Below are 22,985 nucleotides of genomic sequence, written 5' to 3'. Positions count from 1 at the left end.
TGCGACAACATGTTGGCAGCAAAATGCCTTTTTTCCACAAGTGTTTTTTCAGTACAGCAAACCAAGGAAGTACTTCATGTTGATGTTACCTTACCATAGATTTCAAAAACAACACTGCCTGAGGAAACAATAGTGGCTCTAGCTTTGAAAGCTTTGAGCAGAAGCAAAAACTGAAGCTAAGAAGGATGTCAATGCAAATCAAGAGTATATGCTTCTCATCTGTGGGTTCACTGTTCTGAATAATATGAGCATTATCAAATAACATGGGGCATAGTTTTTGATGGTGCTCTGCAAATTATTTCTCATCCTCTGGAGCAAGGAGAGTCCTTGCCTGTATATGAAGGGATAAGGCTGTGCACCAGGTTTTCTTTAGGAGTGGAGAAGAAATGGCCACTCTTATCCTCAGATCTCTTGGAAGTGGTTTTCTGGGAAGATTTCTGTGAGAGGGTAAAGTAAGGGTGTGAAATAGCCAGTGTGCTACTTCAGTTGTTTCCTTAAGACTCTGAGCTCTGTGTGCTTTACTGTTGGTGTGTAAATTTGACCCCTCTTGTTCTGGGAGCCATTCTTGGGTTTCTGAGTGACTAAACCTTTCCCTGTAAGGTGAGGGTATATCTCTGGGTTGGAGAAGGCTCTGGGCACAGAATGAAGATAATAAACACTGACGGAATGCCTGGAGGCAGAAAGTGGGCTTACAGTCATCATACATCATGCCTCCTTCTCCCTGCCGTGCTGCTGGGGAGCCTGCAGTAACAAGGCACCAAACCCTGCACGGCCACAGCTAACTATAGCAAGCCTCATTCCCGGCCCCGTGCATCCCCCCAGCTGCTTGCTGCGTGCTGTGGTTTTGCCAACGGAGCAGGAACACTTGTGTGATATCTGACCCATTGGTGATCGCTTTCCCAACCTATAGATTTGTAATCCATCTCTGTCAGTGGATTATCCTGAGGGGAGGAAGGCATGTCCATGTGAACCAGAGCTGAAGTTGATGTGGTGAGATGTCATGTCTTAGAATGGAAAGCAGCCTGACTGAATCATACAAAGCCCATCTGGCATTGTCTGTCTGTGTGGGTATGATAGGGAGTCCAAGCCCTGCATCTAAGGATTTGTATTTATTTATTTTTAATGAATGCTCTCCTCACTAAAATAAAGTGTTTTACAAAAAAAAAAAAAAAAACTAGAGGCAGCTACAACCAGTTTTTCCAAATTTGCAGCTTTTGAAGACAGTTATGTATGTGGAGATAAGTATTTGCTAAACATTTTTTAATACTTTACTTTTTGAAGAAGCAAAGATGAAGTACATGTAGTTGCAGTGTGTGTCTGTGAGAAAATAAATCCTGTATCAACTTTGTTTTAAGAGGACAGTATGTCTGGAGGATTTAGAGCAGAAACAATTAGATTTAGGAGTGACCGGAGCGGTGCCTGCATAACTCGATCTGGGGCGCTTCTAGGAAGGTGTGGGTAGAAAGATGGCATGCAGTGTCTGAGAAGTGGGTAGTTCTGAAAGGTATTGAGGGTAGAACATGTAAAGCTATTGCCAGCAGCTCCTTGAAGTTCTTACTACCAAAAAAAAATTAATTTATTTTTGAAATATGAAGTAGTTTTGGTTTGCATCCAGAATTTTTATAGGCTCCAGGCTTGTACAGATTTTTAATTAGGATATGTGGTAACTTAGTAGATTGGGTTGGAAAGTTGCAGAAGAGAAGAGTTCAACAGTCTTAATTCAAAATGAAAAAGAAAACAACCAGTTAATTCTTGTTAGTCTCATAAGATCTCCTTCCCTCATTTACGTTGTTTAGATAGAGATATGTCACTGAATCAGCAGATAAGGAAAGGTACCTCTAAAATGAATAATTTCTATGTAGGTGCTGTCTGAATTTCAATCCCCTGAAAAACTAATCGGAATTAAATTTTAAAGTTAATTTGTTAAAATACATTAAGTCCTTACTAAAATTTCTTAATTTCATATTAAATTAATCACTTAAGAATTAAATTAGGTAAACTATGGCTTCATGCGTAGGGTCAACTTTTCTTCATATAAAACCTGAAAAGTAAAAGCAAAGGTCAAACTGACAGTATCCCTTGTAGAAGAAAATAGTGTATAACTTCAGAAGTTATGCTTGAGTTGGTACACTATTGGGTGGACTTCTCTTTCCACTTAGCTTGCAGTTAAATGCTTAATGGGAAAGTTTTGAAGTCAGGTGCCTTATAAAACTCATCAGCAATGTTATTTTTTGGTGCTTCTGGAAAACAGGGCACCTGTGATACAGGTGAGGGAATAACATGGATGAACTTGCAGGCTTCCTCGGGGTAGAGGGGCATAGCTGCTTGGACAGTCTAGTGGCATCCCTTCTATGGAATGAACGCAAGCCCAATAGAATACTTGCTCACTATAAAGTAATATTTTATAGCCCAATCCTCTCTTTTGTGAATGTCTGTCTCCTCTTTTGTGCAAAAGGAGCATTTGAAAGTGTAGCAATATGAATACTGTTGGCACAGGGATGTTGGCAGGTGTACTGTTAACTGCATCTGCCCTGAGATCTTTTACCGGAAGTATTGCTGGTGGAAAACATCACTTTGTTACATGTATAAAGTGCCAGTTTCAGTAGCTGTTTCAGGTGAGCAAGATTTCTCAGATCCCAACTGAACCACGATCAGCACCCTCTCTGTCAGACACCCCAGGAGTCATAATTATCTCTTGAGGCAAGAGGCTTCAGTTGTACCTGAGCTTTCAGCATCTCTGGTGCTTGCAGGGCCACTGAGTGGCGATGTCCTTGTCTTTATTTGTACCTCCCTACAAAATAAATACATGTAGATATGAAGTTCAGGAGGCATTCATTCATCAGAAGTTTCAACAAGTAAAATTCCAACTGGATGTAAGGGAAAAACCATTCCCAGAGAGGGTGGTGAAGCATGGGACAGGTTGCTCAAAGAGACTGTGACCTACCCATACTTGGAGATTTTTAAAATCTAGTGGGATGAGGCCTGGAGCAATCTGATCTGACTTTGAAGTTAGCCCAGTTTGGGGCTAGGAGTTAAAATAGATGACCTCTGAGGATCACTCCAGCCTCAATTATAAGGTAACTTTATCTGCTGTTCCATTGCAAAGCATGGTCTCAGAACCGGGGGGGTCTTTAGCAATTTTGTGAGCTAACAAAATGTGTGTTTGCCACCCCATTAGCTGTAATTTTAGTTGGCAAGATTTAGAAGTAGCTGTGTAATCATAGTTGATTTAGTGAAATACTCAGCCCCAGGACTACCCTCTCTCCTAATACTGTCGGAACTATAAACTAAAACTGAAGCCTCACAAAATTGTGCAAAGTAGGTAAATGAACCAGTTTAGTGGAAAAGTACATAGATACAGGTATCGAGTTTTTTCAATCAGGTGAACAGCAGAAAGATGGATGTAGAACCTAGGCAGTCCAGCTTGATGCTGTACTGTGGCCATTATGAAAGCTTGACATAATTCTTTTATACTGTTGGTGAAATCTTTTTTTTACCAAAAAAAAAAAAAATCCCTTTTCAAATCATTCACTTTTAACAGCAGAGCCTTTCTGGTGTTTATTACAAAATGCCAAATCAATTTGTGATGGTAATAGGAAAGGGAGTGGGGCCACAGGTGGCATAAGAGGGAAACCCATCTGTGGAGGGGTCAAATGGAGTTCATAACTATATTTACTGTGCTGCTTTTATATTTAATAAAGTTTGGTGTTAATGTGTCTCCTTCAGTACATATGACACAAAGAGCATTTAAAGAAGGAGAATTATTTAGGAAGGCATTACTTAAGTGGAAATAATTGTAACTCATGTTTGATGCCCTAAAACATGTATTGGTAAGCCATTATTGTCTTAGGACGGCTGCAGGATTGATTAATACAAATGCCTGGTTAAGCAGGGGGGTTGCTTGCAGTGTCTTTTCATCTGACTCATGAACTGCATGGGGTAGTGCCTACTTTCCTGTGGTTAGGGAGGGGAAAAAAATTTTTTTTTTCTTCTGCTCCCACAGATCCACATCCAGAGAACAGAAGGGTGTGACCACATGACCTGTTCCCAGTGTAACACTAATTTCTGTTACCGTTGTGGGGAGAGATACCGCCAGCTCCGGTTCTTTGGAGACCACACGTCAAACCTCAGTATCTTTGGATGCAAATACCGCTACCTCCCCGAGAGACCACATTTACGGAGATTAGTGCGAGGCTCTGTCTGTGGTGAGTGGATAAATATTCCTTGTGGAGAGCTACACAATGAGGTGATTGGGGGTGGGAGGAGTGTCAATAATAGTGAAATAAAAGCTATTGGTTTGAAGTATCAGATGGGCAGCCTGTTGTTTAGTTATGTAAAAGGTGGTTTAGTAAATATATTTAAATACATTTGTACTCCCTTTTTCAGTGGACTGTGTATGAATAAGTATCGTGTCCTATTCTGATACCTTCTGTTTCCCAACCTTGTTTAAGTAAGCAAACTGGAAAAATGCATGTTGCTGGCTGTGATCGTTACTCTAAAAGCATATAGGAGAAGTGGATCAGGGCAGGAACCTTTTTTAAATGAACCTCTGTCAAGGATTCATTTGGATAAAGTGTTGTTCGGATTTGAACCTGACCGGCTTCAACCAAACTATTCTAGTTTGTCCGTTTAAATAGGAGGACACATATCTTTTTAAATGTTAGCTTTGGTTCAGATAAAATCCAGTTTAAAACAAAATGTAACTATATATGTTCATTTCTCTCACAGGAATATAATGCCAAAAGCTTGACTTTTTAATTTTTTTTTTAAAGGCACTCCTAATTTGCTTTTGAACCTATAGAACCTATACAGAAGCATAGGAAAAAAAAAGTAGATTATTACTACCTTATGTGGTATCATACATATGCGTTAACTTCATTGTAGTGAGTTTGCAGCATATAAAGATATCTATAACATAGGATACGTTTGTATTAGGTCTTGAAAACTGGGGACCTATTAAGGAAAATAGGACCTTTTGTACTTTGAATTAAGGCATAGAAATTGGAGATGATTTGGAATTCACCTAGGATGCGGAAATGCTTTGATCTTATCAATTGGAGGTGTTGAATGTAGAGGCAAAGGTAAGAGACTGAACGTGTGGAAGCAGCAGTCAGCAGACCTGCAGTGAAAACAATACTCCTGAGCCAAACGTGTTGCAGTAAGAAAACTAGGTGATTTCCATTTTAGAGTAACACAAGAGTTGGCACACAGACTCATAGGCCTGGTAGTAAGAATTATTGGCTGATCTGCAAAGTTGTGGCGGACTGACAAACCTGGAAGGCTTGTTTAACAAATGACAACAAGTCATCCAGGCCCATTAGTTTGGCCTCGGGAACTTGCAAGGCTTTAGAACAAACTTTGAGAGGTGAATTAAAGATACAGAAATGAATGAGAGTGGATAACAATTCAAAACAACTGAATGTGCCTGCTCTGATACATTTTGTAGGGATAAATTCCAACACATGAGAAGATCTAGCCTAGATTAAAGACTGTGCTGGCACTAGGGCAGATGGGTATAAACTGCTAATGAATAAATTTAAGCTTAAAATTCAAGGTCTGTTTCAAAGCACTTATTAAGGTTTTAGAAGAGCTTTCAGTATCCTTCATGAATTTATACAGTTCTTAAATGACTTATGGTTTTGGTTTCCCCTAATCCCTGACACAGGTTGTAGGATTTCACTATGCATTGTGTTGAGAAAGTACTTTCATCCTTCTGTTATGTGTTTGTGTGATTTGTTTTGGTTTTTTATAATAGATTGCTGATCATTTCATTGGTTCTTTTATCATGAAATTAATCATTATCTTGGCTGTCAGTGGGAGACTGGTGAGCTAGATACATTTTCTTGTGTGACTTTTTATTTCATTCTCTTGCTATGGAGAGGAAATACGTATTTAAGCAAACATGGTGATTTTGTAGCCTTTGTAGTGAAGGTTCTTCGGTTTCTATGAAATCTGGGTGAGTGGAGTGTGCAGAAAGGAAAGAACACTTCATGGCAGGCTATCATGGTTTCTGTTGAGAAGCAAATGTTAGTGCCTACAATCACAAAGTGTTCTGTAATAAAAATAAGGGGAAAGCATTTGTGGCAGCGTAATCTTAAACATACTTTTCTTCAGAAACCGTGGTTTTGTAGAGGTAATAGAAATCGTAGAAAGAAGAAAATAAACTGGGAGCAGAAATGGTCTCTGGATGTGATGGCATTTCTCTCCTCTCCTTAGCCAGCATATTTTTTACAGAAACTTTGTCCTGTGACCAGTACAGTAAGGTGAAACTGCTTTTATCCTTCAGTCCCAGTGGACTTAGCGATTTCATTGTTATAGTAATTATTTGGCTAAGTTGTTGAAGGCAGGATGTTTGGTGATAACTGGAGTGAGAACTATATTCAAAATAATTTGCTAAGAACTTCATGGATATGTAACAGGACACAACATGTGCAGGGTCCTGCAATTGGGTTAGGACAGCTGGGCAACCCCCAGTATCAATGCATGCTGGGGGATGAAGGGATTGAGAGCAGCCCTGTGGAGGATGACAGCTTGGGGGTACTGGTTGATGATAAGCTGGACATGACCTAGCAGTGTGTGCTCACAGCACAGAAATCCAGCCATGTCCGGGGCTGCATCAAAAGAAGCGTGCCCAGCAGGTCAAGGGAGGTGATTTCCCCCCCCGCCCCCCCCCACTCTCGTGAGACCCCACCTGGAGCACTGCATCCAGCTGTGGGGCCCCCAACATAAGAAGGACATGCTCCTGTTGGAGTGAGTCCAGAGGAGGGCCACGAAGATGATCAGAGGGCTGGAGCACCTCCTGTAAGAGGACAGGCTGAGAGAGTTGGTGTTGTTCAGCCTGGAGAAGAGAAGGCTCTGGGGGGACCCTATAGCAGCCTCCCAGTACTTAAAGGGGGCCTACAGGAGGGATGGGGAGGGACTCTTATCAGTGACAGGATAAGAGGTAATGGTTTTAAGATGAAAGAGGGTAGATTTAGATTAGATACTAGGAAGGCATTTTTTACTGTGAGGGTGGTGAGGCACTGGAACAGGTTGCCCAGGGAAGCTGTGGATGCCCCATCCCTGGAGGTGTTCAGGGCCAGGCTGGATGAGATTTTGAGCAACCTGGTCTAGTGGAGGGTGTCCCATTGGACTAGATGACCTTTAAAGGTCCCTTCCGAACGAAACTATTCTATGATTCTGTGTAATAATGCAATTCAATCAAATGAAGCTTTTTGCATGGTAGACAGCATTTCAAAGATGATTCTGAAAGCAGCATGTTTTCAGATCTGAATGACCTGTACTTCTGTCCCAAGACAGAGTGCAGGATTCACTTGATGTATGCATGGCTTTGAGCACTACAAAGGGAAGCATGCATTTCTAGGATCCAACCTTCATTAGCAATTTTATAATTTAAGTCAGTCTGATTTGTAAGAAGTCGCCTATATACATTTGATAGAACCCTTTAAACAGATGCAAACTTGTATTAGAACTTAAATCTGTTTGTAAGTAGATACTTTTACTGGCCCTCCTGCTTAAACTTGGAAGACAAAACTTTTTATTTCTCATATGCTAGTGATTAAATTTTTTATCTAGAACTAATATTAATTTTTTACATGACAAAGAATTCTCTAAGGATTTATGGGATTTTGTATTACCCTAAAAACCACAACCAAACCCAAAGTTTTACAAGGGAAAAAATATTCCCTTGTGTTGCCCTAAATGTTTCATCCTTTTGCAGAAAAAAATCATTTTTTTAATCGCAAGTAATGCAACCCCTCTGAGGCATCTGCAAATACAGTTGCTGCGTTACTACAGATAGCTAAATCTTTGTGCTTAGTAACCCAGTAGAGAAATTGTTTACTATTAATTTGAGCAGAATTGTGAAAAGGTTCCCTTTTTAGGCTTGTTCTATTTACAACCGTTTCTTTAAGTTTTCTTTAAAAACCAGCTTTGAACATGACCTGTTCATGGCTATTGTAACCTACTGATGAGTTCACCACATGGACTAATGACCCAAGATTTTATTCAGCTCTGAGGCAAGTTTTACATTTGCTTTCTCTGCTAGCAGTCTCGAGCTAACAGACATAGAACAGTTGATCTTCAGGAAATTCAGTGTCTGCAATAAACATCCTTAGTCTCAGCAACACTCCTTGGTGTCTCATGATGCCCTCTGTGATTAAAAGCCTCATAATACTTCACGCTATGACAAACAATGTGTATCAAACTGGAATTGGGTATAAAGTTATGTCCAATTCAGATTTGTAAAATGGAGCGTTTGATAATTGTTTTATACAATGCTGATAAAAATTGAGTAAAAGGTACATATCTGCTGCTTTGCAGTGGTTGTTGCTGTCTGTACTCTTACCTGATAGTAACTTGTGCAAATTGTGTTCAACTCATGTTAACTTGCTCCTTAATTTTAGTTTACAAAGGTAAAGAAAGATAAAGGAGTTAAATGTGGTAGATATATAAGGAGAAGAGTTATTTTGTTTTGTTTTTAAAGTTTAATGTTTAGAAGGAATGCATTGCTAACCAAAGGAAGGTATTGTTCCATGATGATGAAAGGTCATTTTATCCTTTAAGTTCAAATTCACAGGCAAAAAGAAAAAGACACTTGCATGTGCTTTATTTCAGCTCCTGAGTAAGTTTGTCAAATGTAAGTAAGCAAGTTCTTAAACTGAATTAGCTTTGGAACAGTTCTTTGTGTCTGCAAAGAAATTACTCCAGTCAAAAGCTAGCTTAGCCCTTACTGCAAACTCTGTTCCTGTGTACTTAGTCATCAGTTCAGTGGTTTAAGTTTTTAATAATTTTGGTACCAATAATTGGTACATAATAATTTTCTAACATTCTAATTACATGTTTATTAATAAAGTAAAGAGTTCATATGCTAACACTATCTTTTATAAGCTCTACTTTGAAATTATTAAAGGCTCTGGTAATGTTTTTAATGTTTTTAATTGCTAACTTTTGGAGTTTTCTTGAGGTTTTCCATCGCTCTACATTTCTTCTCCCATCTACACTTGAATAATTTATTTGACAACCTCTTTGTGTATAGAATGCAACACAGTGGAGTCCCAAGAAGGTCTACTATTAGGATGCCTAGCAACTAGAGTAATACCAATAATATTTGTGATTTTTTTTTTTTTCTTCTAGGAATTAATGTTTCCCACCCACAACACTGCTATGAAATTTAAAAGCTATCAAAACAGAGTGAAAAGGGCCAATTCATTTAACTGCTGTAAATATTTCCAAAAGATCTCATTTTTCCTTCAAACTTCCCAAATTAGTAGCACAGGTTATGGAGAGGTTTACATCACTGTTGAATGAAGTAATCCATTTACTGCAATCTGATACAAGTGACTTGAGAGCAGGAAGGGCAGGGAGGAGAGAGGTAACAAACTCACTTTTCTTCCCTTTCTAGAGTTGATCTTTCAAACACATGCTTAACTTAGAGGATTGCTTAATTTCAAATCCCTGATCAAACTGCTGGTGCATAGGTAAAAATGCCTGCCTTGGTGTTTTTTCAAATAGCTGAGACAAGTGACATTTTTGATCCAGGCGCTCAGCCAGCATAGCGAGGAAAGTTCTGCCATTCAGTTGAAAGCATGCAACGCAAGAAAGATAACTTGAATTCAAAGTACAGTTTTAATTGTTTCGGAAGGAGCCCTGCCTTCTTTCTGTGCACCTTTATAGTAAAGAATATGAGCACATTTTATTCATTATTGGTGTCTTATGCTCTAGCTGGTGTGCTGCACAGCCTCGCTGCCTTATTCATGTAAGAGCAGCAACATATCCTTTTAAATGTTGATCAGAAATAGACTTGGCTGTGGTTTGATTTGGACCTAAAATCACAACAGTACACAAGGACTTCACCATAGCCTTTTAAAGCAAGCAGAAGCGTATTTAGAAGTGATTCTCTCATCACCTTGAGCTAACCTAAACTCTCCAAGATGCTGGTTTGCTTGGCACCTTTCCAGGGTGGTTGCTGTACAGTAGGATTCCAGAGAAGCCAAATGATAGTAGCTTTATAGCTATCACATTCCTGTCAATGCCTGAGGGATTTCAGAATGGAAACAGAAGTAAATGCAAGCTGTAAGTGTTAATGTACAAAATGAGCTGTGCTCGAGGAATTGTGGTGGGTGAGGAGGGCAAAGAGAAATGTGTGCAGGGAGCTGTCTGAGTGGTGATAACCCCTAGCTGGATTTGTAGGATGAATTTACAAATAGGAATCCTGGTAAAGTATTAAAAAAAAACCACACCTTTTGAGAATCTGATATTGGAATACTTACAAATGGTTGGAAAGGGAAAAATAAAATGCCTACTTTGAATTGTTTAATGAATTTTACATTTCAGCTGGAAAACTACTCATCACACCCCTAATACTTGTTCTGGGACTGGCACTGGGAGCCATAGCTGTTGTAATAGGTAAGAGTTGCATATTTGAGTGAGTCTGATTTTTTTGCATTGACTTTCTGTGTGACATCTCAGTATATTCATCTCAAAGAGATGGACACAAAGTACAAATTTCACAGACAGTTTTTTGATATAAAGGATATGATTTCTGAAAAAATTGTCTTTAGAATTTTTTCTTCCATTTTATGCCAATTAGCTTTATTATTTTTTCCCAATTATTTGGTTATTAAGGCTTTTCTGAACCAAAATCTTCAGTATAGTTAAACTAGGAAAGGGCCTGAGTAATTTAAACATAGTCCCATTAATCAGCCCAGTGGATCACAATTCTAAGATCTTGGCCGTGTGCATGACAAGATTTTTGAGGCACTAGGCACAGTCCCAAGGGCCCTCTGGCTTGAAGATGCAACAACAACAAAGCAGGAAATAGGGATGAGTCGATCTCAAAATCTGATTCAGTGCATAGGCTACCAAATTGGATTCAATCACAAAAAATGGTACTGTGGTCTCATTTGGTATAGTATCAAAGCTCTGTTAATATGGCTGTATAACTGTGGATGTAGCTACACTAGCAAGTCTGCTCTTTGCCCAGCTTAACTGAATTATCCCACAAAAATTAAATAAGCCATAACAAAAAATGTGTAGTATGCACTCATGTAAGTGCGTATCCTCTATTTATGTTGGCAGTAATATGTCAGTTGCGGATCATGCTGCTTCAAAACTCTTCACAAAAGTACTTATTCCATTGAAAATTTGCAGTGTATGCCCAGCCCTGAGACACGTTGGGACGTGGCACTGTTCTTTTAATACAATAAAGCCAAAATATACCAGGATTAATAAAATTGTATGTAACCAGTCAGCACATAACCAAAATATTATTACAGCTTTTCTTGACTACATCTAGCCAAATAAGGAATATTGCTATTAATTTCAGTATTCAGGCTTTTTCCTGTATCAGTATTCTGAGCTGGAGTCACTGAAGAGATATATATATCTCTCTCTATAGCTATATTCTTTTTAGTGGTGTTTTAATGCCAAAAATATAGGCAATAAAGACTTAATGCCAGTAAAGCTTATTTTGCTCAGCAATCTGGTATAATTTATGCTGGGAAAAAACACTCATTTGCTTATATTAAAAATTGAGAGGGTTTTGCAATAATGCAACAGCAATAATAGTGGTAATACCCAGTATGCCACTGAACTCCCATCCTTGGTATGGCTGGGTAAGACACAATCAAGAGTAGCAGTATGAACAGTTCCAAAAACATTCATTATTTAAAGGAAAGTTTTGGTTTTGAGGTAATTACAGCAATATTTTACTGCCAGTACAACTGTTAAAGTAATCTCAGTGTTGTAGCCAAAAGCCATTTTTATGCCATTTCCAAGGCTGTTGGGCAAAGCAAGGACCCTGGTGACTGCAGTAAGTCTTTTGTTATCTGTTGTTACTGTAGTGGTGTCTGAAAAGGAATGCTTTTCCCATTTCGGTCAGCTGGTGGCAAGAGAAGGGGGGAGATGCTTCTTATTTGGGTTTGAAAGACTACCTGTTATGACAAACTATTTTTCACTTGAATAAATCTGATTTATTTTTCCTTTTACAGCTTCCTTTCTCTCAAAGGCTTTTAAGAATAAATAGTTCTCTGCACAGGCAAGGATAAACATTTGGAATTACCTCACAATAGATGAGGATGTTTGTAAAATTACATAATTTTTTTTTTAAGAAAGTAAAGCTATAACATTCTGTCTCTATGGCATGTGAAGCTGGTTGAAAGCTAGTTTAGTTTAAATCAGCCTTGGTTTTAGATCTAAGGATTGCCAAAGTGCTTTGAAAAGGTTTAAGTTTGTATGTTATACAAAACAGCATGGTTCAGGAGCTAATTTGTCAAAGATGGGAGTAAGGTCAGTGGGAATTTGTTGTAAAGTAAGCACAAAGTGTAGCTTAACTTGTTACCGAACAGACTGTTGCAGGCAATTATTTTTTCTGTTTGCCCAAATGCCTTGTCTAAATTCTCTTGAAACATGGAAAGTTTCATCTGAACAATCTACGTGCATTGAAAGAACACAATGCATGCACAAACGACTGGATTTAATTATGGTTTTCTTCTTTTGGCAGGTTTATTTGTGTTTCCTATCTATTGCCTTTGTAAAAAGCAGAGGAAAAGGTCACGGACAGGTATGCCCTGGTAAGGATGGACCTTACTCACGTGAACTGAGCTGGTCCCGCAAGGGCTATACGCGCTTTGTGCAACAGAGCAATACAGTGCTGGTAACAGCATCAAAGCCACCGCCCTGGAAGAAGAATAGGGGATCTCCTGCCATCTTCCCTCAGCCGAAAACACTACTGCAGACCAGAAGGCCTCATTGCTCTGCTGCACTCTGAACAAGATGGGCCCCCTGACTGCTGCTTTTTAAATGTTTTGGGGTTTTGTTTTTTTTTAATTATTACTTTGGGGAGTTTTTTTGAGTCTAAGTTTCTGAACTAGACAATCAAAGTCTGTATTGTAGCCACAACTCTACTACCGATTTGGCCTGTGAAGAAAGCATTTAACTGCTAACATGTGCTCCGTTTAACTTCAGTGTTGGCCTTTAAGGGGGAAATGCTTAGAAGTGTTTGGACTCTCACTGTATACTGAGCATACTACTTTTGGTATTAAAAACTACTTCTGTAAATAACTTCCATCACACAGCATTCTGTTCAGCATACCGAAACCCCATCACATGCCAGAGCTCGACAGCTGGTTATCTTCCGAGTCGTCCTGCTAGTGGGCAAGAGTGTAGATTGCCCCTGCCAAACTGCAGTGCCTCAGAGGGAAATATCCTTAGTACTGAAACTCCATGATACTTGCAAATATGCTGATTGGTTTCACTTCAGTATTTAATTTATGACAATCTATTAATATTGATTGAGGGGGTGGCAGATTTGTTAGAAGAGTACAGCATTTTGAAACTTTCCCAGTACAGAAAAAATTTGAAGGGTTTAGATAACAAGAAGTGTCTGGTGGCCTGTTCTGTCCCAGGATATCCCTGAAGTGCATTTGCAGGGAAGCTGGGAACCTGCTCTTCTGTTCTGACTTGGCATATAATACACTTGCTACACACTAGTTATGTGAAGATTGGCTTTATGAAATTTTACAGCCTAAATAGCACATTTTGTTTGGTTTTTTTTTTGTTTTAAGTAGGCTACATAAGTCTTGGAGCATTCACTGATGTCTCATGAGGAAAATCTGAATTTTGGCTAAGGGGAGTGGTCATGATTTCTTAGCAAACCATTTCTTTCTTTTTTTCTCTGCTTCCAGTGTTTCTGTTGCTGGCGTGTTACAGATCTGAAGAGAATAGCTATCCTTGCTCTTTCTTCCTAACTTCAGAGTACCACTGTTTGCTCCCAGAGGTCTTTCTCAGCACATCGCCACAAGAGCAATGTAATTCAGCATTAGGAATCAGCTACTTGAGAATTTTTTTTTTCATTATAATCAAAATTTTTCATACAAATATAACTTAAAAGAAAAAATAGAATAAAATAAATTTGTGTAAGCAGAACACTGAAAAAATAAAGAAAGGAACTGAATAAGAGAAATATACTTTAAAAATACAAGCTGATCTTAAAAGATTGGATTTGTACTGTGAAGGTACTTTTTTTTTTAGTGTGTGTTTGAAAATACCTTTAGGGAAAGGGAGAAGCAGGGAGATGGGCAATGTCCAAAAGAGTCTACAAGCTTCAAAATTTAGGCCCACAAATAGCATACCATTTGAGAGGATGTACTTTGCACCACTTTCTTTGAAAATTGTTATTGAATCCAAATCTAGTTTTAATTCTTCAGTAAATGGTATTCTTCCCCACCAACATAATACTCTTATAAGATACTCACTTTGACTTCAAAGCTGCAGTGGAAGAAACTGATTAATTTTGTTTACCTGGAAACACAAATATCAGCATACCATAGTTAGCTAGTATGCTTGTTTTCTGTCAGCTTCTGGTTTTGTTTTCTTGGTTCTTTTTCCTGTTGAAACAGTGTGTACAGGCACACTATAGTAGTCAACAAGTACTTAATATTTCTGTTTGAATTATAGGGAATGTTGACCCTTTTGTCCTAAGGGTGGAAATAGTACCTTTCTAAGATTTGCAAATTAAGCGGGGAAGCAATGACATTTAGAAGTGAAGTTCAAAGTCTATTGTCAGTGGAAATCCACCTGTTAATTAGATTTATTCATCTGTGACACATCAGTTTTCTATTTGTGTTCTGTCTGAGGTTGGAAGCTGCCTTAAAATTGGTCTTGTTTTTGAGTGTGTTTTCTGAGGCTATACATATCAGTTGTCATTTTGGATTACTCAGGGATTTTTATTCCTTTCTTTAAAATGTCAAATAATGAAGATATTTTTGTATTATTTAGAAAAACCTTCAGACCTCAGAGTGTGAGATATATAGATAGATTTGGGTTTGGAATGAAGTCTGTAATATGGTGTCAAACTGTTCCACTTGAGAATATTTTAGTACTTGAGATCAGCTGTGATTAACTATACAGTGGATTAATTTCCTTTCTTTTCCTGGTTCTTTATAAATATGTGAGATATTCTTACAGTCTTTGTAGCTGTTTTCACTCTGCCATGTTTGCCATTTTTAGTTTGTGATGGGAGTTCAGTAAGATCTGAAATTAAGATGCTAAAGAGCATAAAAGGGAAGATAATAAATCTGCGCTTATTTCTATTCAGAAAGCATGTCATTGTGGGTGGAGGAAAGGAACACACATCTCAGCTCCTACATTATCACTTCATCTAGGCCATTTTTACTTTATTGGAACAGATTAAATCAAAGGGAAATGGTTCTTCATTTTCTACACATGGCAAAACGAGACATCTTTGACCTTGTAGAGATGAGAGTCTAATCTTGCTTTCTCTGTAGAAAAAAAATAGGAATGACAATAATATTTGCTTTTGCTTTTTTGTAGAACAGGAAAAAATTTCAAGAGCCAGGCAGGTAAGGATATGGAAGTATTTTTCCATCCATATAAAAATATCCCCGCTTTAATACAATTTTTCATCAATATTATATAAGATAACCAACTGAAATGTGAAGAATAGTGTAGTATGAAACTTCATTCAATAAAATGTTTGCTTTTAAACAGCTCTCCTCATACCATAGGAAATCTTGTATACATCAGAGTCATGTCATTTGCTTTACAAGCATTAATTTATCAGTTTGAAAGAAATTGAATGAACTTTGTTGTAAGGAAATTCAAGGATGTCTTTATTATGTAAACATGTTTTAGTTTTTGTAACTGTACTCCAAAGAAGCCATCAGACTTTTCAACTCTGTCTTTATTAGCAGAAAGCTTCATCACGCAGCTGAATTAACCTACGAAGGCAGATTTCATGCTACTGTACACTGATAACCAGGATTGCTTTCACCACATTTAATGTTTAAGATTCTTTATCCTTGTGAGAACTTGTTGCTCATTGATATCTTTATCAGAGTAGGAAATGCTTAAATCTATTCTACACTAGCTTTCTATTCCGAGCTTGCCTGGAAATGGAATTGCCCATGTGCTCAGGCCTCCTTGCAAGCATGCAGTAGGAGCTGGTGCTGTGTGTGCCCAGTCCTGCTCCTGCTGGAGAGGGCTGGCTGGACATGCCAGTCTGGAGCAGGCTGATTTCCCTTTTTCCACTAAAAATAATTAGTTGTATTTCATTAATGGGGTCAAGTTTCAGGGCTGCTCGGCCATGACAGTGGCAGGATGATTCTGACTGCTGTAGCTTCTCAGAGCGTAGTTAGGTATATTTGCAGAGCTTATCCAGGAGCTTGTGACTGGACAATGAACAGCATATTCATATCTTTCCAATGTCATTAAAATACAGTGCACTTTGAGTGATTTATTATCTTCCTTTGGGGCAGTGCAAATGTGTAAGTAAGGGGGGATTTTGTTTGGTTTGGATGTTACTAATACTGACTTTATAACTCTTCCCGGTAAGAGTTCTTTTAATTTACACCTATTTATTGGTTTTGAAAGTGTGATCAAAGTGAAGTCTTACTAAAAATATTAATTTGCAGGAACAATTGCAAATTTAACTAGAAGGCATTTTGGATCACTATCAGGTATTCTTCTTAGCCAAGGGGCTTGCTGCTCTTCCAAAGACCGCTTATAGCTTACGTGATGTTAAATGATCTGTACATAGGGCAGTAATTCTGTCAGAGGATACAAATTCTCCAGTGATTTCTCATGCCAGTGAGATCTGAGAAACAATTTCATATTCAATGGCCAAATAGTTTGTGGTGTTTTGTTTCTTGAGCAAACCTTGCATCTTTCATAATTCTTGGTATGAAAATTGTGTAGGTCCAAGTTGTGGATAAGAAACATGGATTACTGTTACTTTTATAATCCATATTAGATCTCTGATTTTGCTGATGGAAATAATCCTGCCTAAGGAAACCATTAGAGAGATGACTTCTTAGTTTCTTTTAATTTTGCAGCCTTGTAATTGTAATGGGTCATCTCCGTTCCGGACATCAGTCATAGTCCCATTAAACCAGAGAAGTTGTACCCATTTTTATGCCAGCGCAGAATTTGGCCCCAAATACTTGGATAGAAATATCTGGAAGCATGTTGACAGCCACTGTGCAGCAACTTGCAAATCTTGTTCACTTCTGAAGTGCAAACTACTATGGAGCTGGTCCTCTCACTCACAGAGTGACACTAGTGCTGTATAATAAGTGCAAGAGCGGGCAGGGTGTAGAAAAGAATTTCCAAATGACATTCTTATTAAAGCAAATTGTGAGGGGAAGGAATGCTAGCTTTTAATATAATAGATACCTTCATAATGCTTTGAGTCGCCAATCAAGTTAGAAACAACACCCATATCTTAAATAAGATCTCTTAACATTCTGCTTTCTTCAGTGTAACAGATATTAGCACAGTGTAAGAAATGGAATTACAGCTGTTCAGTATTTTTTGGACTTAACACATAAACTCGAAAAAGAGGGCACACATTTAAAAAGTTCTGTTGTTGTTACATTTGGTGGCTTGTCTTGCTACTGTTACATGAAAAAACAGATGAGCCTTGATTCTACTGCAAGACTCGCATTGTTTTCACCTAAGTAGCGTTCAAGCTATATAACACAACACCCTCAAACATTTTCCTTAATAAAACTAACAAATGCAACTTGTTGCAGTTACACAGGACTGTAGCTTCCTGGCTGATTCTTCCATATCATTCTGGTAAGGGCTCAGGATCTATACATTCTCTCTGGAGTAAGGAACGGAGTGTTCGTATTGGGCAATTAATCATTGTTGCTTCTCTTAGCCTGACAGTGAAATACCGTAAAGTAGGGAAATGAAAACTGATCTTAGAGTGCATGCTCTGATTTCAAAGGTAAAAATGTGTAATAAGCCTTAATTACTTATTCCCTAGTAAAAATAAATACAAAAACTTTAAGCATAATTCCAGCTGTTTATTTCTTAATATATCCCTGTTTTTAAAAAAAATAGTTACAGTAGCAATAACTTTATTTAAAAATGCATACTGTGCAAAAGAAAAGCTTTTGGGAGCTTATTTGGTTTATCAAAACTTCAAAAATCTGAAGTGTTTTGGATCAAAGTCAGAGGAGGAGAAATGTATTGTGTAAAAGTATTTGATATTTTTAGCATAAACATGGCTTTTGCACATACCTGCTTAAACACAGTTGCATGCTAACCCCATTCAGTGTTGGTCTTGTTGAAAACTTGTCAGACTGGAAACAGTATTGTTGAAATTTTAACCTGCTATCACTGAGCATGATGTTACTCATATGATGCCACATTTGCCTCATTTTTAGAAGGAAGATTACATAGGGAATCCAACCAAGCTGTTCAGATACTTTAAACCTGTCCCGTAAAAATGCTGATGCAGTCAGGAAACATTTTCATGCCTTATGCAAGCTCTGGGTAAGCAGATGGAATTGGTCTTTAGTCATGGACTATCTTTTTGCATAAATATGCACTCTTAAGAGCTCGTCATATCCATTTACATTCTGCTGCTTCATGTCCAGAAATTGCAAGGACGGGGTAGATTTACATTTCACTGTGTTTACCATCTCATAATAAAATGTTTACCATATTTGCATTTCTTTTACACTTTATTTCTGATGCTATCCTTTTCCTTCCAAATTTCATAATTTGAAACTGGCTTGTGAAAATGGCTGAAAACTAAGTAGGACCTTAAAAATAAGATCTCATAAGAAGTCATTTCAGTGATACTGTGCTGAGCTATACAGCAAAAGATTAATTCTGTTGTATTTAAATTACTTAAATGCAAAATGCTGAAGTCTCTTTTTCTTCAGGGCTTTTAATTTTACGTTTTTTAAAAATGTAAATAGCACAGTCATCTTTGTTACATAACTAACCATCTGAGTCCAAATAACTTTTTAAGGTATTTCTTAATTCTTTTTTCACTATGGTAGAGAATTATAGGTGCTGAGAAAAAGAAAACATGATCTCTGTTTCTGAGGAGGTTGTCCAGACTGAACTTTAGCTTAATTTCTTAACATTTCAATGAGAAATCTTCCCCTGCCCCTATCTCTTTTATGTATTTTAAGGTGAAGAATTCCCTTTAAAATAGGGTTAATTTGAACAGCAGGAGGTCAGGGTAGTGAGACGATAGGTGCACGTGCTTTTTAGTGTACAGGCTTCTGGCATAACTAGAATGCTGGCCAAAACACTGCGGATTCATTAAGAAAGCAATTTCGAACTCCATGTTTGGGCTATATACAAACTAGATTTAGGAAATCATAATGGCAGGGGGGTTGGAACTTGGTGATCTTTAAGGTCCTTTCCAACCCAAACCATTCTATGATTCTATGATTCTAGATGCTTCAGTGATTAGAACTTTGTATAGTATATTTATTTGATGACTAAGAAGTTGTAAAAACTGGAGGTAGGCAATACCCATGTAATCAATGCTTGAATTCTAGTGTTCAGTGTGTTTTGTATAATGAGAAATTTTAAATGTGTAAGTGCCTTATTGCTTGAAACAAATGAAAGGTGTTTGTTCCCCTCCATAGAGCAATATGGGAATTTCTGTTCTGTGAATTTCTGCAGCCAAAGTAACCAGTACTGGTTTGCTGAGAAAGTTGAGAAATGTGATGTTAGTGAAGAAGTTATCTTTTTACAAATTATAAAAGTACTCTGGCATGCCTATTTTAATTCTGATTATCTTGATCTCATTTCTGAGTTTTTCAACTTGCCGTTCTCCCCACCTCCCCTCCCTTCAGACCTGCAGAAATGCATCTTATGTGTGTTGTCAGAATTAGTTTGGTGTTCCAGCAGCATAACAAGTTAGGAGTCTTCAACCACTTAAAGAAATGCAACTTTTTGGAGAAGAGAATTCATCTGAAGTTAGGTTAGGCTACAGCCTGTGTGGTATGTGTACCTTCGAACTCCAGGGCTCATACGGGCCCTGCTCTGCACTGAATTCATGCAGGTGGAAGCACTGAGGAGTGTGGTATACAGCGGTGCACTGTAGCTAGGCTGGGACTTAGGACAGTTTAACAGCATTTCAGTGGTATCCAAGTTGAACTAACATATCTTGTTAATATGTTGGTAATTCCTCTGGACTAAACCATCAAACAAACTTGGTGGAGGAGCTCTGGGATCTCTGTCCATCCCTTCATTGCATGGTGGGAGGTATGATCTGAAAAAAGTAGTATTTGTTTTACCATCTTCAGATAGCTTCAAAATGGATACTGTGGGGTTTATTTCTTCTGGGATTACTTCCTTTTCACAGAAGATAGTGGAATTTTACCTTTTACGACATAGATTTTCTAAAGGACCTGCTTTTTCTTACTAACATTGCTCACACTTTTGTCCATCTATTGGAAGTTAGGTGCCAAGAATAAGCTATTTTTCTAAAATTATCTTGAATTATATGAACTTCTGTTAGAAATTGTCTTTTAAAAATATTGAAGTTATAAAAAGGCAATTATCAGAAAGAAATTGAGTTAGTAATGAGGGAAGTAAGATGAAAAATTATGTTTTGGAGGTCTATTTATTGTAGATTCATGATCATAAAATGGTTTTACTACATTCAGTTTCCTCCACTAAGAATTTGGGAAGGAACAGAGTGAAAAATGAAGGCGAGAAGGGTATCTCTTGGAACCTTTTCTTCTCCTGAAATTTGTGAGTTTTTCAGGACTGTGAGAGGCTTTCCCCCCCCCACCCCCGGAGTTCTTAATTAGTAATAGCTGTCATTTGCAGTGTTATTTCTTCATGAAGCATCACACACGAGTGTTTAATTGGGATTCAGCTTGCATATCTAAAGTTTTTGGTGATAGGAAATTTGATTTAGAGCCATACTGCAATAAAATTATAATTGAATTATCACTCTTGCAGATATCTTCACTTCTATTTCAGCATTATCTCCAGTTTTTAGGCATTAACTAAGTCATTCTGTAACCCACTGAACAGGAGGTACCATGTATCAACATACTACTACAATCTTATGAGTTACTGTTTATTTTAAGATGCTAAATGGCATTCTTACAACCAGCAGGCACACAAGATAGTGATAAAGTTTTTCCATTATCTTTCTCTTGCAGTTAGCTGATTACTATTTTTTTGTTGCATAGTATTGCAACAATGGTCTTCATGCTGTAATAACTTGACAAAAATATTGGGTAGTCTTGGGCAATATTTTATAAGTAATCCCATCTTCAATTTGGTATTTTAAATGTATACCAATAATCACTGTTGAGTGTCCTACCTTTGTGGCTGCTTTAGTCTGTGTCATGTTTTGTAAGGATTATTTGTTGCTACCCTCTTCAGAGTGCCTTTTAATTTAGGAGGTCTAGAGATGGTTCACTGAAGTCTTCTGTTGAATTTACCATAGTAATGTCTGATTTTTAAACATGTCCTGATGAATGTATAACTAAAATCCTGTTCTTTAAAAAGCTATAGTAGACACAGGTTGTATATGCACATGTACATGCATGGATACAAGGGAAGGTGTTCTGCCAATGTTTGTCCTGCTGGACAGGACCCTCTGAAAGTAAGTGAATTTTTTAACAGTTTTATTTTCAAAACATTACCTCACTAGTATTCAGTAGTAAGTATGTCTCTGTACTGCTTCACTTTGCTAAATACAATCACAGTCATGGTAGGGACTTTAATTTAAAGAACTCTGCAATGAATCTGGTGTCCATATTGAGAGTGAAGTTTGTAAGTTAAAACTTACAGCACTTCATTTCCTTTAAAGGCATTCCTTTCACTTACACTGATATCCCAAACCCCTGTTACCAACAGACTGAAAAAGTGCTTCCCCATGATGAAATGGAAGAATGTAAAGTAGCATTTGAATGCACTCCACCTGTCTTAGAATAAATAATTAGAAATAGGAGGGGTTGTGGATTAAATGAATTGTGGGAAGACATATAATATAGAGTTCGTTCACTTGCACAGAAGGGGTTTTACAATGTCATCTAGTAACGTCTACCTAATAAAGTTTTGAAAAAGAAAAATAAAACTTGTCTGAATGTTTTAACTCTTTTTCTTTAAATTATTGTATGCATGAATTATAGTTGACCAGCTCCAAGGAGTCTTGCTTAAATCTGTAATCTTTTTTGATTCTTATATAATCCTAAAAAAATCCCACCAAATTATTTAAACTTCAAAATATTTGTGTTCACAAACACTGTATTACAATCATTTCAGTCTTTAACTGCTTTAATACTGAAAACGAAACCAGAGGTAAAAAACCAGTTTACTTTGATTAATATTTTTATGTAAAATACATCCTGCCATGTGGTGTCATCTCTGGGCTACTGCTTTAATTTTTAAAAGCATCCTAATATGCAACACACAATTTTACCTTTTCGTGAAATGTTAAACTGTTAGCTTACAATAAGCCAGTACAAAATGAGGAGAAAATACACTGGAATGTGATTTTCTCAGTTTCCTTGTAGAACTACTTCCATCTCTTTCAAAGATAGTTTTTCGAGAAAGCAGTCTGTAGTTGTAAACTTGAAATATGTAATCCATTAATTGAACCAGGCGCTTCTTTCTCTGTAAAGGAACTGTTTTCAGTTTCCACACTTTGTAAACTGACAATATTGATGGAATGTTTGTCTGATGTGTTGGGGATTTTTAAAGACAATGTCAAATTATGAAATTGTATTTGCATGTTCATGGACAGGCAGACAAGGTAGCACACTTGCTTATAGTTTGTTTCTGTAGGAAATAAATCTGAAAAACAATTCACTGCAGTGAAATATACAGCAAAAATCTTGAGGCCCATGCTAGATGCCTCTGGCCAAGGACAAGCCAGTTTGACAAAAGATAGAAAAGCAGGCTTTGATTATAAACGTGTTATTTCTCTAAGTAAACAGGACTAATGTGCTCCATAGAGATTACAGATATGCAGTTGCGATTTTTAGATGCTTCCCTTCATATGATTGACGTGCTTTTGCAGGTACTTGAAATAGTGATTATAGGAAATAAAGATTAGTGTTTTCCCTAAATCATTAATGCATTTGTGCCTGCTTATAGGAAATTACATTTAACCATTAATAATTAAAACACATTAACATTACAAAAAATGTGAATGAATATTTGAATTTCTCATGTGTTTGCTTAGT

At 37.5% G+C, this 22,985-nt stretch overlaps 1 protein-coding gene across 1 annotated transcript in view; it reads left to right on the top strand.

Annotated features, from left to right (window-relative positions):
• LOC104464142 (probable E3 ubiquitin-protein ligase RNF217) overlaps positions 1-13,062 on the top strand; it is a 52,527-nt gene extending 39,465 nt beyond the window's left edge. The window contains exons 5-7 of the mRNA XM_010076777.1: positions 4,004-4,205; positions 10,336-10,407; positions 12,503-13,062. Coding sequence (XP_010075079.1) covers positions 4,004-4,205; positions 10,336-10,407; positions 12,503-12,576 — 348 coding nt within the window. The 3' untranslated portion in view covers positions 12,577-13,062. The remainder of the gene's footprint in view (positions 1-4,003; positions 4,206-10,335; positions 10,408-12,502) is intronic.
• The last annotated feature ends 9,923 nt before the right edge of the window (positions 13,063-22,985 follow it).

Source organism: Pterocles gutturalis, unplaced genomic scaffold, assembly GCF_000699245.1.
Source record: "Pterocles gutturalis isolate BGI_N339 unplaced genomic scaffold, ASM69924v1 scaffold3243, whole genome shotgun sequence".
Classification (NCBI taxonomy): domain Eukaryota; kingdom Metazoa; phylum Chordata; class Aves; order Pterocliformes; family Pteroclidae; genus Pterocles; species Pterocles gutturalis.
Note: the sequence above shows the minus strand (reverse complement) of the source record. Positions and strands in the feature narration are given on the sequence as shown.